Source organism: Scomber japonicus, chromosome 3, assembly GCF_027409825.1.
Source record: "Scomber japonicus isolate fScoJap1 chromosome 3, fScoJap1.pri, whole genome shotgun sequence".
Lineage (NCBI taxonomy): Eukaryota > Metazoa > Chordata > Actinopteri > Scombriformes > Scombridae > Scomber > Scomber japonicus.
In genome coordinates, this window is record NC_070580.1 from 16,793,602 (window position 1) to 16,810,657 (window position 17,056).

The window sequence follows — 17,056 nt, forward strand, 5'->3', positions numbered from 1 at the left end:
GTGTGTCAGTAGGGCAGCGCGAGCTCACATGCCATGCGCACATGCTGCCGAGCTTTAACCAGCATACCAATGTCGAACGAGCCGTCTCCACGCGGGGCTCTCAGCCAATGAAAAAGTGAGAAAGAGTAAAAAGACTGGGGGCGTGATGAGGCGGAGGTGGGAGGGGGGATGTTTTCAGAGAGCGTGACAGATAAAGAGAGAGAGAGAGAGATCCCTGATAAAACAAACAGGCGGGTGGAAGGGACACAAAAAGAGAACGAATGAAAAAAAAAAAAGGGAAAAGACACGGTCACATTTCTCAGGCACCTGAAAACGTGCTGGTTATTTTAGGACGCGTGTTGCTTATTGATGAGTAGGGGGAGTGTTTAAACTACTTCCACTCCAGTCATGTTTTGATGGTGACTGTACATGGCAAGCAGCTGAATGCTTTGGGAACACTGTAATTTAGAGATCTCATAGCTACCCTACCACAGCTTGGCATCACACGGAGAGCTCATCTGTCCCGTGCATCTATTCACCTTGGAAACTATACTTGGATCAGTACTGCTGCTCTAATTTTCATTTCTAAAAAAAGTATTTGTTTCGTTTTTGTTTTTTTTAAATTGTTGTCGCTTTCTTCGCTGTGACCGGGTTTTTTCTCCAGACCCCCCTCCCGAATGCCCTGTGCACACTCCTATTGGTCTAAACTCTGGGATACACTATCTATGCCTTGGCAGTTCATGACTCTTTCACCTGTATCAGCGAAACTCCTCAGTGGCAAGCAGAGGCAGACAGTCCAGTATTAAACGTCCTCAATTACACATCACGGAACAACTCAACATCGACCGACTGAGAAACATGGAAAATAGCCCCGGTGGTGAGTAGACTTAATAATTGTTTTTTTTTTTTTTTACTTGAAGCCAATGCAATACTCAACCCATTGCCAACAAGCAGTTATTTAAAAAGGAACAGCTAATGTTACATGTTGTGAATATGGAATAGCACTTATCTGCATCAAATACTATGCTTAGAGAGTAAGTGCATTGATTCATTTGTCAGAATTATTCATTTTTAAAACTTGTAAGAAAGCAAAAATGTTCTGCCTCATTTAAAAAAAAATCGTGTTAAACTACATGTTATTTAAAACCACTGTACACCTCTCATGATGTATGCAAAACTGCGCTGGAGTTGTGTTCCCATGGCGCTGAAGCTGCTGCATATTAAACATAACCTGCAGCCAAACGCACAGGAATTATTCCCTTTTTGGCCACGCTCTTTAACTGTAATTCACCAGTGCACCATATGGCGTGTTGCCAGGTGCTTGTGGACTGCAGACAGTTAAGAGTTTGGAGAGAGTTAGTGAGTGAGTTGAGGTCGGAGAGGGAAGTCCTCTCGTCAAATCTTTGCGGCGGACTTCCGATTCCTCGCATGTAAACAAAACTCACGTGAAGCGCGACCCGAAACGCCCCACGTACCCTTTTACACAGTAGCCTTTATAAGTGATCCATTTTTTTTAATTAATGCGTGAGTCATACACTCTTCGCGTCATATGTGCTTTAGAAGGTTAATTGCTTGTGTGATTCATTTAACACGTGTGTAATTGAGAGTGCACACCATGAACACATGTGAGCACTCTATGTCAAAGTACAGTCACGCACACTGAGTCAAAACAAGTACCCAGTGCCAGATTGTCCCTCCATGTACCGGCCGTGAGTTGGAGGGCAATGTTTGGAGTAAACACCCAATTCTGCCAGGATGTGAATCATGATCTAGGCTAAATTTAAGGGAGGGGGGGTTGATGATACATGAGTGATGATTGCAGGATCTTGAGTTAACTTATTAAACAAATATTTAAAAATACATTTCCTGGTAAGTCTGTGGTTCAATAATAGATTGAACATTGTTGGCTAATGGATATGCAGGCATTATTGACGTGTGTGTGTGTGTCTGAATTTCAGGAACACTCCTGAACAGATCAATATGGACTGAACCGGCAATCAAATGTTAATAGCAGTTTATTCGTGATTCATAGTTTACCTGTAACGTATAACATAAAGCCATTCAGTGCCTTTTAACGGCTAGATATATAAAACAATGCGCCCTGACGTCACCACTAATAGAGCCAAATACATTTGGATAGAAACAGTAATCTACAGCTATGGAAACCAAACAGTAGTCAGACACTAAAACCCTTGAAGATGATGATGATCAGTCTGATTGCCATGTCTTCATCTGGTGTGCACCCAGAAACAACAATCATGCGCCTGTTTTTTTTTTAATACGCAGCAACCCCGCCTCAAACTGTCAGCACGTGTATACAGCCTCAGTATCCACGTGCAGCGCATGATTCCCGTGCACCCCGCCCCTCGTTGTCGCTCCCCTCCGCTGTGCGCGCTCTGCTCGCTCTAAAGCCCGCACGGGGATTCCTCTTCATTCGCCTGATAGCTTGGTCAGTGGGTCAGAGAGGTTTAACAACCTGCTCTCTCCTCCTGGTTACCATAACGGGTTTTAAATGTTCATCACGAAGTACAATGACACATTTTAAACTTGGAGTACTATGTAATGTTTGCAAATTAAAAATAAAATTAAAATTAAATTAAATTAAATTAAATTAAATTAAATATATATATATAATTCCCCATTGGTACTGTGTACACACACCACTCATTTATTTCTGTGGTAATATAGCTACATTAATATTTTGAATGGCAAAATGAAACAATTAACATAGTGAATGATGATTAATTTAGAAGACTATGGTTTTGAAACCTAAGCACAGTAATGTAGTTATAAATGACTAATTATCCATGAACTATAACTTTACAACAAAAGAGAGGGCACATGGCATAACACCACCATTTCTAAATGGGTAATATTAGGTTACCCATCACTTTGTTGTAGTGCCTAGTTTTTATTTTCTTTAGTCATTATGGTTCTTTTTTCTTGCCAGCAGAATACTTTTGGTGTCATTATAAACCCAGTCATAGATTGTTATGTGAAATCATAGAGTAGGCCTAATTATTGTATATATTTTTTCTAAATTGTGTACATGTTCAGTTTTGTGGCAGTAAAATGGAAAATAAGTCATCAAGAAACACATGCATCATCAATGATTAAGAAAACTCAACATTATCTAGTATTGTAGGAGATTCTGGCAAAGTCAGTCAACTGTAGACTTTCTTCCAACTTCACTAGTTGAAGATTAAACAGTATAATTACTGTGGTGAATGTTTAGCATCTGAATAACTAAATTCCAAGTATTATTCAGTGGCTGCCAGAGGGGTGATGAACACAACTCCATGGTAACGTGACTATGTAATTCTGAAAAGCTTGGCAAGGAATGGCCACAGCTACCCATTCACCAACCATATAATGAATAATGTGTCCAGAAAGCCGACCTTGTGCCCTAAAAGCATGACTACTGCATGGCTGTGATAGCATATAATGATTTAAAAAAAAGATGTATGTCATCTCCTGAATGTGTTTTCATTATGTCAGACAATGTTATCATTATGTGAAATGCATAAATGCGTCACAGATGTCCCCCATTCTGGCAAGAACAATGTCTGGCTGAGCTCTGATGCCAGTCCTGAAATCAGATTCCTTGTGCCTGCCAGCATGACAGGTGATCACACAACTATCTGACTCACATTAAAAGCCAAGCTTATAACAGATAGTGTTTCAAGAAGGATCAAGTTTAACCTGCTTCTTCTAGTCTATTATACATACATATGAGTGAACCCACAAGACCTACATGTAAAACCATTTTGACTTTTGAACTACAGAACTCCATGAACTAAAGTACAAATTGGAACAACAATGGGACCATTAATAATTCTTTAGATGATCATTAGAGGTTCATGTGATATAAAGGGCCATCAGCCTTGAATAGAGCTTCATAAATAGACACATGACATGAGGCCAGCCGTTTCACGTGGAGTGGGGCTTACTGCCCATGCACAATTGTAAACGTTCACATGACATGACAGACTAGTTACGGTATAGGAGCGTCTCTCCCCGGATATGACTTTAGCAGAATGTTTATACAGTGTGCATTCCATGCGTGCGTGCCTAGGGGGTGGTGATATATGAGAGGAAAAGTTATGGAGGACTTACAGAGGGAGGGGCTGCAGAGTGTTTTGTTTATTCTGTAGTTCCTATGGCTCTGTGTGTGTCCACAGGTCACATGTTGTAACCTGTGCCTGAGTACAGCACGGTTCATATTAACAGAGCTCATTCTGGCACAGTGTCAGACCAGATTCCTGGAAATAGTTACGAGGAGACAGAATACAAAATGTTTTTACACCAAAGGGGCGGAGATGTAATAGTGAATGTAGAAAAGGGGTGTGGATTTCGTGTGACAGTCCAGCTGTGACCCATGTCCTCCGCAGGTGATGCACATGTCTATGCAGCTTTATCACTTTGACACAAACACGCAGGAAACTACTCATGCACATGCAACATCTGTGTGTGAAGTGAAGTCACAGCAGGTCAGACACTGGAGCTGACGCCACACGCACAAGCCATCAAGCCTAGAGTACCTTGCATTCAGTGTTGACACGTGTAAGTAGTGGAATTAAGGAGGCACTTAGAGCTACACAGAAATTCAGCACGTGTTTTCTCAAGGAGAGAGCACAAGAGCAGGGGGAGGCTTTTTTCTCAGATGATTCAAGGTCCTTAAGAGGAAATGCACAAAAATGACAGTGTAGCCAATTCAAGGCTATTGATACTATTATAGATAACACTTAAGCTACAGTGAGACATCTCTTAACGTGACTGCAGTAACCTGTTGGGCAGAGTACAGCAGACATCTGATATTAAGTCCCGTGTTACAGGTTGCTCAATGAAAATATTTGTGTGATGGTGACCTACAAAGTGCAATCGTGATAATCAGTTATAGATTGTCAATGAAGTATGTTAAGTATGCAATTTCTACACATGAGGAAGTTGGCAGGCTTTTATGTTTTACTATTTATACATGTGACACACAAATGAAAAGGAAAATGAGGATGATCCTCAGTGAATCATGGAGCTACTATAGGCACAAAAATAAAAATTCTCAATATCTTATATATTTTAGTTTTTTTTTTATTTACCATTGAACAATAGATTAAAAGTACTGTCAGCCTTAAAGTGGGTAAAATGTTTTAGTGGTTTTGCCTTCCTTCTGTCCTTGTGATATAAATGCACAATCAGGTGTTCTCTAAGACTCACTAAAAGCAGTAAACAAATTATTTTAATGTGTAAAAATAATGGCCAGCAACAACGTGACTGCACAGTCTCTAGTGGCTCTGTGGAATGCAGCGACTTAAAGTGGCTGCACCCTGCTTGCCTTCCTCTACGTCTGTAGTCACAGCATTAAAGCCCTCTCTATTCCAAACGTGATCTGCCCTAGCACTTGTTATTGTACTGCTGCTGTTGTCTACACGGGACTGCGCAAAGAGCCTTGTGAGCCGGGCGGGAACTGTGTCAAGAGTCCATGTGAGCTCCCGGTCAGGTGGCTGGCGGATAGATGGGTCTGCATGCCCGGAGCCAAAGTGGAGAGGGAGGGAGGGAGAGAGGGAGGAGGCGGTAGGAGGGGAGAAGGCTAGAGAAGAAGGGAGGGGGCAGAGGAGAAAAGACTCAGTGCTGAAAGCAAACAGGCAGGGAGCTGGCTGGCTGAGCCTGCACGTGAGGGGCAGTCTTTCATCTTGCAGGGAGGAACACTGTCTGCAAAACAAGGGAGTTGGATGGGTGTTGCATTGAGGGGTTTTAGGGCATTTCCGACTTGATGTGACATCCCTAAACAAAGGCCTGTCTGTGGCATTTATTGTGAATGCATAGTGACTTCCTGTCACAGTGCAATAAATGTTTTATGGTGTATTGTGTGGCTCTGTATTCCAACAGATTCCACATAGATTTGATATGACATTTGTATAAAATGCTGGGATGATATTCTGCATTGTGAGTGTTGGTTTCAACCATTACATAAAATAATTTATATCTTCTAGCTGTCGCATATTTATTTACAGGAAATTTCCAGTGGGCTTTCAATATGCCAAAGTGTAGTTAATCAGTAAATGCAACATGCAGACAGCTTGTTCTCAGAGCATTTTTATGAGTGCTGGCAAGACAATACCTTTTTTATTTGATTATCTTACAGAAAAGAAACTGAAATGCTCTGCTCAGATATCCAGGTCAGAGTTGTTGTTGTTCAAGCCTCAACATTTTTCTTAAATTAATCATCAGATTAAATTTCTGTTGTCCAAACACGATCGGGGTTTTGTGTGTCTTTGTTAAAGTCTGCCAAGTAAAGTCACCGGATCAAAGTATTGCTCAACACTTGCACTCACACTCACATTCTGCATGTGAACAGAGACCTCGATGAAGATCAGGGAACTGAGTTTTTGCCCCTCTCTGTCCCTCCAGGTGGTGTTATCTTGTACGCTGGGTCGTCTGGCAGTGCCAGCCCAAGTCCTGGCAGCCCTTCAAGTGGATACCAGACCCAGTCGCCTTCCTCCCACTCACAGCCTTCATCCCCAGAGGGTGTCTCCTTTCAGGAGATTGGGGCCCTGAAGCATGGAGGGGAACAAAGAGGAGGAACTCCTTCCCCGAAAATGGTCTTCCAGTTTCCTGAAGTAAATAACACTCCAGTTGCCCAAATAACAACAGCATCATCAGCAACCTACAACCATCCCACGGTGGCCAAAAGACCTTGTGGTTTTACTGGCACCTTCACAAGTAAGGATCCCCTCACTTTCCACACTTCCTGTATTCCTCCATGTTTACCTGCTAGCAGTTTGTTACTGTATTTCAATCACTGATTATGGATGTTTTCCTCATTTATAGAGACTGGAGGTATGGTGCTTCTGTGTAAGGTGTGTGGTGACATCGCATCTGGGTTCCATTACGGTGTGCATGCCTGTGAGGGTTGCAAGGTGAGACTAAACAAAGACAGTATTGCGTCATGTCTTTCTTTTCTGTGGGTGTGCACACACTGATACATTGCCACAACAGGCATGCTTTAAAGCCTTTATCCTTCTTGTGTCTTCTCCAGGGTTTCTTCAGACGCAGCATTCAGCAGAACATCCACTACAAGATGTGTGTCAAGAATGAAAATTGTCTCATCATGCGCATGAACCGAAACCGGTGCCAACACTGCCGCTTTAAGAAATGTCTCTCTGTTGGCATGTCAAGAGATGGTAAGAAACACTGTTAATGTGCTTAAAGACAATAATTTGACAGAAGAAAACTAAAACCGAAACATCAGTTTTGTTAGGGTTAAGCAGATGATTTAGGGTTATATTGATGATCATATGTTATAGCTCAAAGAATACCTTTCAGTAATTCCTATAGCAGCTTTCAACCGTAGGTTGAGTCAATGGCTGAATACTTCTAGGTCATACTTCGCATCACAAAAAAAGAATTCTCTCTTCATCTCTTCATTCTCCCTTCTTTTCTTTCTCAATTCTCCTCCTTTTGTCTTTTGTTCCTTTCTGTCTCCCTCTCTTCTTGCCGTCCTGTCTGATTTATGGAAAGAGGAGCTCAAGAGTCCCAGTAGTCATCAGTCAAAAAGAAACTGTGACAAATATGGTTTATTTTGGGAAATTGGGGCACAAAAGTTGTTGATTATATGTTTACCAAGATGTACTGTCTTTCCTTTTCATTTTTTCAACATTGACATTAACAAGCAGTCATTTCAAAATAATGTTATTCTAGCCTGTTAATCATTAAAATGTACAGTGCCTTCCTCAAAGTTTAAATAATATTACGCATTTGATCTGTTCTACTGCATTGTAGCACTGCAAGGCTCCAGTCTCTTGAGACATGGCTAAACTAGGTGATAATAAATCATTGTTCTGGAGCAAACATTTTTAGTTTTTAGTTGACCTAAAAAAGCCAGAATATGGGAATGAAAAATCACCAGCTAATTCGGCAGATCACAGCAGGGAAAGTGTATTATTAATTAACTCAAAACTCAAAATAACCTGTAAAATAAAAATGTGACATTCAATTCAATTATTGATTCCACCCCTAACCCACAACAATAATGTAAGAGACCCACAAAGCCACTTTTCATTTTCATTTCTTGTCTTTGACTTGACAACATGTCAAAATAATTTTTGATCTTTTTTTTCAACTTTGTCTATTACCCTATCCTACCTGCCTCTCTTCTCTTTATGACCTTTGCACTACTCAATCACTCTGTCACTTTACTAATGACATCATGTTCAATACTGTTGACCCAGTGACCTACTTCCACAGAAAAAGAGAGAGCGAGTGCTCGAATGAGAGACAAAAAGGGAGAGAGACTGGGGGAGGTGGTGTAGCATAGAGCGTACTATAAATAGGGCTGTCAGTGGTGGTGCAGTATTGAAAAGGGGGAAGGGAGGATTGTAAGGATGGAGAGGAGAATGAGATGACAGCTTTAGTTTCTATAGTGCAGTGAAACAGCTGTGATGGACAAGTCAGAGACAGTAGGGAGGTTTTGGGATTTGTAATCCACAAAGAGATTACAGATTGTGTTAGATGTAGAGTCCATGTCAGAGTAAGGACTTGCTGTTTTTATTCTACATTGTTTGCATATGAAAATCATTTCAACTATTTCTGCTGTTCCATATATGCATTTCAAAAAGCTGCCAGTAAGCAGCTAGCAGTGATATCAATGTTTGCTGTCAGTAAATGCTAACAGAGGTTACTCTTGGTTTTCCTCAGCTGTGCGCTTTGGGCGTATTCCCAAGCGGGAGAAGCAGAGACTACTGGATGAGATGCAGAGCTACATGAACAGTCTCAATGAATCAGCCTCCATGGAAATGGAGGTGTCACCTCCTCCAGACGCCCCCTGCAGTCCGCAGAACCACCAGTCAAATGAAGGAGTCAGCTCCATATCACAGTCTTACCGTAGCAACTTGATAAGCACTGAGGAGAAACCACTCAAGATGGCTGCCAGCAACCTTGGCACCCAATCTTTTCAGAACAATTCAGTGCATGAACCTGCCCTGTTGCACACAGCAACCCAGACACAGCACACGCTTCACGGGGAGCAGGCGAACCTGACACCAAGCTACCATTGTGCCTCAAACTGCCCTGTTGCACCCACCAACAATGAAAGCTCCAACAACACCAACGTTGACAATTCCAAGTACAACTTCTCCTCCAACCAGAATCAATGCCCAGTCACTGGCCACCTATCATCTCAGTCCTACACAGCCAATCATAACAGTTTCCAGGCCAGCGATTCCCAGAACCAAAATTCCTGCCCTTGGAAGCTGAATGGAGGAGCCAAAGTGCTGGTGAGTATTTTCTTTTTTCAATATGTAAATATCATCTGTTTGATGTCAATAAAAAGTACTTAACGCTTCTCTTCCTCTCTGCTCTCTTTTCTGTGACAGGCATGTCCACTCAATTCATGTCCTGTGGCTCCAGCCAGTCGCTCCAGTCAAGAGGTGTGGGAGTCTTTCTCCCAGTGCTTCACTCCTGCTGTTAAAGAAGTGGTTGAGTTTGCAAAGAGCATCCCAGGCTTCCAGAATCTTAGCCAACATGATCAAGTCATGCTGCTCAAATCTGGCACTTTCCAGGTACATTCACTTACACAGAATTTAATGGTTTATGTAGTTATATGGGGGGCTTTTTTCATTGCTTAATTCTCATCCCATGTGAGTTTCTCTTGACACTGACCTGGTCTGGTTCTGTCCACAGGTTCTGATGGTGAGGTTCTGCTCATTGTTTGACCCCAAGGAGAGGACTGTGACCTTCCTCAATGGGCAGACATACTCCCTGGCATCGCTGAGGGCTCTGGGCATGGGCTCTTTACTGGACTCCATGTTTGATTTCAGTGAGAAACTGGGATCTTTGGGTCTAGAACCAGATGAGATGGCCCTTTTTATGGCTGTTGTGCTGGTTTCTGCTGGTAAGCCTATACTACTATACTATACTATACTATACTATACATGCACATAAGCACATGCTTTACTGTACTCTATGTGCACATCTCCTCTTATCTCACTTTAATTTCCCCTCCCTTTCTGCAGACCGCTCTGGTATAGTGGAGGTGGGAGCAGTGGAGCAACTGCAGGAGAATCTAATAAAAGCTCTGCGCTCTATCATCACCAATCGCCGCCCAGATGACAGTACCCTCTTCCCAAAGTTGCTGCTCCGTCTCCCAGACCTGCGCACCCTGAACAACCAACACTCTGACAAGCTTTTAGCGTTCCGCATAGACCCTTGAGTTCAGAAAGCCCACATCTTACTGAGGTATCCGCTTGGGGAACCTCCTTACTCCCCATGCAAACCAGGCCTGCCACAGGTGCTGGCCTCTGCATGTTGGACAGTTGTTCTAGGAGCTGTGCCAAGCTTGATGCTGTGAGAGAGAGGACTATAGTGAAGGATGTAGGCACAGCAGGAAGTGGAGGCCCCCAAACTCAGACTGATCCCTCCAGTTGCTTCCAGGATCGCTAAAAACTATTAAAAACAGAAACTGTGCTCTTCCTTGGGTTGTTCAAGTCAACATCAAACCACCAAGTCATCACCTCACTCTCCTGGAGTTTGTCAGAGACAGTTTGTTCTGAAGACCAAAAAAGAAGAAGGGGTCTGTCGTTCCTCACTTGACTTTGTCCTCCTATACCAGCTCACAAAGCAAACGAGAGAAGCACATACTCTTGCCCAGAGAAACAGGAGCATTCACCTGTCATGATTTCTTACTGTACATTCATGCCACAAGTGTAAAAGGCACTTTCCATACATTAAGAAACCTCTTACATCTTAAATCAATATATAACATAGCAATAGAAATGTCTAACACACAGCTAGGAGGACGGTTTGTGGATGCCCTGTTGAAATGACATAAGCTATTTTCACAACATGCCACCCATGTGGGAAATCTTTATGAAAATCACCCATTTGTGATTGAGAAATGTATAACATTTTTAAGAAATGAGAGTAAATTGCATTGTATTGGTATGCGGTAATCAGGGAGAAATTATTGGTCATTTTAGACCGTGTCTGATGGGTTATATGTTAAGGTGTTCTCTGTAAATTTTGTATATATCCTTTATTCTTGGTTGGTACCCTCTTTAGTTTGCAGAGTCTCAGATATGTATATGAAGTTAGTATTGAAGTATTGTATAATGTCAGCATCATTGACAACACATAAGAAATTGCTCTACAGACTGCAAAGAGAAAGCAGCATTTGAACCATGCACTTGGAGTATAAACTTTTTATTTGAAAGTATATGATCGAAATAAATGTATTGTCAACTGACTGCATCACCTTGTGAATACTTTGTAAATGTTTTATGGTCACACCACAGATCACCATTATAAAATATTGTTATATAGCATTTTTCCTTGTGCTCATCTTTTTTAATTTGCTTCCCTAATGTGATGCAACTATCAGCATTGCCGAGGCATACCATGGAGCTGTAGCCTAGCAACAGAAGCAATCAGCCAATCGTGTCCCTGGTCTGAGGGCCATTAGGGGCTTTATTGCTAACAAGAAACATCACTTGATTTTTGAGTGTGTGATAACAAGTAAATGAGTGTCGTCCTTCAAGAAATAGAAGGTGGTATTCTTTGCCACAAACCCACAGTAACTTTTTGTGGAGGAGAGGCGACGAGCAGCCACTGGGAGGGAGATAATAAATTGAAACTGACTATTCAAAGACACATGCAAATGTGACATTGATATGACTACTGTAGTGTGGGCTAATTGGGAACTTGTGTATGCTTTGAAGGTATACAGTCAGGGTACCATACAGTACAAGGAGAAACCCTGCCTTGCATTATCTCTTCAGTCTACTGGTAGGCCTAGGAAAAATTAATTACTGTAAATGTTTGGGACATTTTCCATAAACAGCTTCTCCTATAAATAATTATGATCCCCTCATTTGTGGACTTCTATTTCAAACAGCCTTGAGAATCTGTGACTCCTATGAATATCAGGAACCACATTTCCAACAGTGTAGCCTATTTGTTTTGACAAAAACAATATATCACCTTCCTATCAGGTGATTTTCTTCCGTAGTAAGACTCCCCGAGGAATATTATATAGCTCCCTTAGTGCCCTCTGCCCTCCATTTATGTTGATATAGCCAAACTTTTATATGTCATACAGCAACAGAGATAACACACAGAAAGTCTAATCCCTGGCAGAGCTGTGACTCAACAGTGTTCCAGTCATTTCTATGGTTCACGTTGAGGTCTTCACATGCCACCTTGTGGACACAACAATTACGGCAAGAACAAACTTTGCCACTGTTGGTAATTTTTACCATTTAGCAAATATTTGAGAACGATTTTTGAAATGTTCAGATTAATTTTTTTAACCTTTTTTAATTCTGTTGAATGAGAGGGTCAAGTTGGGACTAAACAGTCAGTGGGGCTATTATGATGACATAAATATCCTCTCAGTCCAAGGCTATAACAAGGTGATAGATAAAGTTTTGTAGAAAATGGGGTCTCTTGTTCCCAGGTCTGCTACTTTTCTACACATAGAAGCAAAATGACAAAATACATTTTACTACCTACCATATGTCTGACATTTGTATCTTCTGATAATCGAGGGTATATTTTCTTGCCTTCTGCTGCCATCTAGTGGTAACAAGAAGGAAGAGTGCACTGAGTAACTTTATTTAACATGTTTTATGGATTGAGGACTGGAGGAAGTGGTGATTCAGTGGCGGTTCCAGCCCATTTAAACCACAGGGGACAAAATCAGGACAGTTAAATCAACTCTGAAACTCCAAGCGATCATTTTACCAGTAGAGTGTTTCATAAGCCAAGTGAGACAGGTGATTTTAGGAATAAAGTATTAAGTAGGACAGTGTGTCAACTGTGACAGACAGATATTTATGTCAAAAAGCAATGCGCATACCATAGATACATGATTTACAAGCGTTCCCCTTCTATTTTCTCATATATGCTACAACGCTTCTACTAATGATACAGGTCCAGAGAACAGTACTGAGTAGCCAACTATAAAGGAGTCCACGGAATAATATTTATCAAATAGGCTACATTACTTACACAGTCTTGTCTGTATGAATGAAATACACAAACTATAGGCTGCAGTACCCGCTTCACTTTAAGCTAATTAATCAGCACAGAGAAAAACATTCTCACAGTTACCCAAACCTTCAGCACAGGGTCATTCACAAATGACACAACATCAAAAAGTGACTCAAAAATCTGTCTGTGCTGACTGAGTCCATGTAGACAGCGCAATGTAACACAACAGCTTCAATGTTCAGGCAAATATCCTGCAGTAGTAGTAGTATGTGATATCTTTGCTGCCTTCTTGTGAAGGAGATCATACACATGGTCACAGGTTTAAGTATCAGAGAAGTTAACTTTCCATTGTTGTGAGGTCAGAGTATGACTGGCCCATAGAATAAAAAGTAATCGACGTAGCCGCCACAGTCACCCCTAACCAACCAAAGCAACAAGTATTAGCCAATCGGAAGCAGAGTAGGGCCGTGTTATGACTTAACCATGCTGGGAGAAACACATTTGGCCTCCTATTGTGACCTGAGACCTCCAGTTAGCCTCCGCTGCTAGCTACAGACATGAAAATCACTCACCTTTCGGCGAAATTCGCCGTTTTGAAACCAAAATAGATGTCCTACGTGAATCATGCAGATCCGATGAGAATTTTTTTTTCCTTTTTTTGGGGGGGGGGGGGGGGGGGGGGTTCAAGTGGCCTCCGTCACTTGGTGTTTTCTTTATGTGAGTAGACCTCATTAATACCATAGATAGACGATTAATACACGCACCTATTGTCAGTGTCACATGTGCTCATTGGCTTTGGAGACATGTGCTGCCTCATCCTAAGCACTGATTGGCTGGTGTGTGTGGTGTCGTATGAAACAGTCACGTGTCCCACAGATGCACTCAGGAGTCAGGAAATGACGTAAACGGACCGTATATGGTTTGTTATGTGTGTTATTACGTTACGTGTTGGACTAAATACATGGACATATTGAGGAAAGTATTCCGGTTTTATGGAAACGGATTTCATATTTCACAAGAATGGATACTTGGCGAGCTGTATAGAAAGTCCCGAGTCATAAGATGATCGTTGTGGATAAAGGGAAGACTTTGAAGGTATGTAGCATTATAGCTTTTCTTACTTTAGCTAAGTGGCTAGCCGAGCTAACCGCTAATACTATTACGGCTGTGAGCAACCATATAAGTCGTGAGTGGTCTTGAATGAATCAGGACTATCTAAGCTTTCCAACAATGTATGGCATGAATATATATGTTTAAAGGTTGGTGTTTAAAACATTCAGAAGAACTTGTGGCTACCTCCCAACTTCCGGTCCGTCCCGTAGGCGGAACAGCGTGTTTTAAGTGTCTGCAGTTCCGATCCTTCATGTTGGCTGAAACAGACAAGTCACCCTCAAACATGCTGAAAACCAGATTGAAGTTTGGCCAGTGCAGTTAGTCTTCCCTAATGTTTATGTGGCTTTGAGGATGTTCCTCACGGTGCTGGTGACAAACTATGAGGGGGAGCGCTCATTTTCTCATTTGGGGAGAATCAAAAATGAGCCTGAAGTCCTTTTATCATTACGGGAAATAGAGTCTGAACCTGTCAGAGACTAGAGATGTTGTGGAGGAGTTTGCTAGGAGAAAGGTCATTGCATAAGGGAACTACTCCAATGTGTGTGTGTGTGTGTGTGTGTGTGTGTGTGTGTGCGTGTGTGTGTGTGTGTGTGTGTGTGTGTGTGTGTTGTTAATGTGCATTGTGTTGTTTTTTTTTTACTCTGAAAACATTTGTTGTTGGGATGTTTGATATTGTGGAGATTCTAAAAACAGGTTGTTTGCTATTCTTTGAAGTGTTTCTGCATATCTGAGTGTAGACTGTTTTGATAATACACACACACACACACACACACACACACACACACACACACACACACACACACACACACATTCACTGCATGTGCTGAGAGTCTGGTGTTGAATTTATCAGTCAGTGTGAATCCTGTGCAAGTACAGGAGTTTCCAACAACTACTACATCCACACTTGTGCACTAGTAAACTAGTTGTCTGTTGTATTGGTGTGTGTGTGTGTGTGTGTGTGTGTGTGTGTGTGTGTGTGTGTATTTAACCATTTCCATATAAATGGGATAAAGATGTGGTTTTCAAGCAGAAATTTACATTGAACATGTTTCTTTTAATCTTTGCACTTTCATCAAACTGTACTGTCCTCCGTCCGTCCGTCTTCTGCTGCTTATCCGGGGTCGGGTTGTAGTTCTGCTTGAATTTCCTCTCAAAATGCAGATTGATGATTTCAAGAACTAACCTCCCTAGAGCGGTCGTATCCTTCTCACCTTTTTCACCCATGACCCGTTTTCATGTCTGAGCTAGGTTAGTACGGTATACAGCCTATTTGGCTAATGCTATTTTTTGCCAATGAAAAACACGCTTAAAACCATAAAACAAAATGTACTTACCGGATAAACACATTTTAGGGCCTTTTGGTATAACCAAACGCCGAACATGACTTTTTAAGCGACCCAAATGTTACTTTCATTAACTGAAAACATGTTGAAATAGCAGCAGCCTATACTTTGTGAATCTGAGGGTACACCGTTAACGAGGTTGTCGCTGTGGTGGTAATTTGTCAATCACAATGTAGCCACGCTCTAAAGGGCTTTGTCGTCTATTTTGTCTAAATGGGACCATAATTTACAAAAAACTAGCGACCGAGACCATTAGGTAATTAGGAAAGAGTTCACTGAGGTCATTTACTCATATACTTCCATACTCGGCGCAGGTACAAGTCACTTCCGCATTGGCTTCACTTTTGGGGCTACCTGTTCGGACTGGCCTCTCGGTTCATCTCAGAGTTTATTTTCCAGCTACTTATTCACAGGAGCACAGTGATCGTTCATCACTAGTTTTAATCAAAGGATGCACAGGCGTCACGACGATTATGTCTGCAGTTTCCCACATTTGAGAACTATGCAATCAATAAGCAATCAATCGGACTTCATTTGTAAAAGCACTTTTCCTACAGATTAATGCAATTCAAAGTGCTTTACAGATGACTGACAGAACACATTATACAGTATAAACAATATGAGACTAATGCACACAAAAATATTAAAATGTAATAAAACCAATAAAAAAAAGTTAATACAATTGATAAACAGTAACAAATAGAACATATAGGAAATAACACAATTAATGTTAATACAATAAAATAACTGGTCAAATAAAACAATGCCCATAAAATATTCTAATCAAAAGCCAGATGAAAGAGGTAGGTCATGTTTAAACATGCTGCTGCTTACATGACAAAGTAAATTGGCCAAAAAAAAAAGGACATTCAAGAATTTACTTATGTTTGATAACTTTCTGTTTTTATATATTGTCAGAAAAAAATATTATAAATTGCATGTTTGTCAACACAGATAATGTAAAGGTATAATTCATTGTAGTAAAAGTAGATCAAAGGTGACTGCTTTCTGGTAAATCTCCTTATTACTCATTGTATAGGTCATGCGTATGCCCCATAATGTTCTTAACTTTCATCTCATTAGTCTAGTGGGCCTGTTACTAAACTAGTCTCTTACACAAAAACATGATGTCATGCATGAACTGACACACACACAACTGTCCTCTGTAGCTTTGTTTTATTGATCCATTGATACAACTATGAATGCAAAGACAGAGCTTTGACAGTCTACATTAAGTAAAACACACAAGTTGACAGTCATACATCATAGGCTATCTTAAAAAAAACAATGTTATTCAGGAACATGGTGTACAGTCTAGTCCAGAAGTCTGAAACCACTTTCCCATTAAGTGGTCTCAGACTTTTGGACCCTACTGTATATAAACAATTGGATTGTTATTTTTAGTGTTATATTTCTTTACAAAACAATGATTATCAAACATCCCATAGATCTATACCCCTGCTCTGCTCTAAATTGGAGCAAAATCGTTATGCAATGTATATGTAATTCAGATATGTAAGTCCTTTGAATCTTTCTGGTGAACACTAGGATGATTAACTGTCCTGGAACACTGCTGAGAAGCTCTGTGCCAGACATAAACGACACCCCTGTTAAGCAACAGCAGTGGTACAGTCTGC

The 17,056-nt window shown here is 41.1% G+C and overlaps 1 protein-coding gene across 1 annotated transcript; it reads left to right on the forward strand.

Annotated features, from left to right (window-relative positions):
- Positions 1–392: 392 nt before the first annotated feature.
- Positions 393–11,348, forward strand: LOC128354995 (nuclear receptor subfamily 1 group D member 1-like). Its single transcript, XM_053315129.1, has 8 exons — positions 393–856; positions 6,388–6,699; positions 6,808–6,896; positions 7,016–7,160; positions 8,674–9,251; positions 9,351–9,536; positions 9,658–9,868; positions 9,990–11,348. The coding sequence occupies exons 1-8, from the start codon at positions 838–840 to the stop codon at positions 10,184–10,186; spliced, it is 1,737 nt and encodes a 578-aa protein (XP_053171104.1). The 5' UTR covers positions 393–837; the 3' UTR covers positions 10,187–11,348.
- The last annotated feature ends 5,708 nt before the right edge of the window (positions 11,349–17,056 follow it).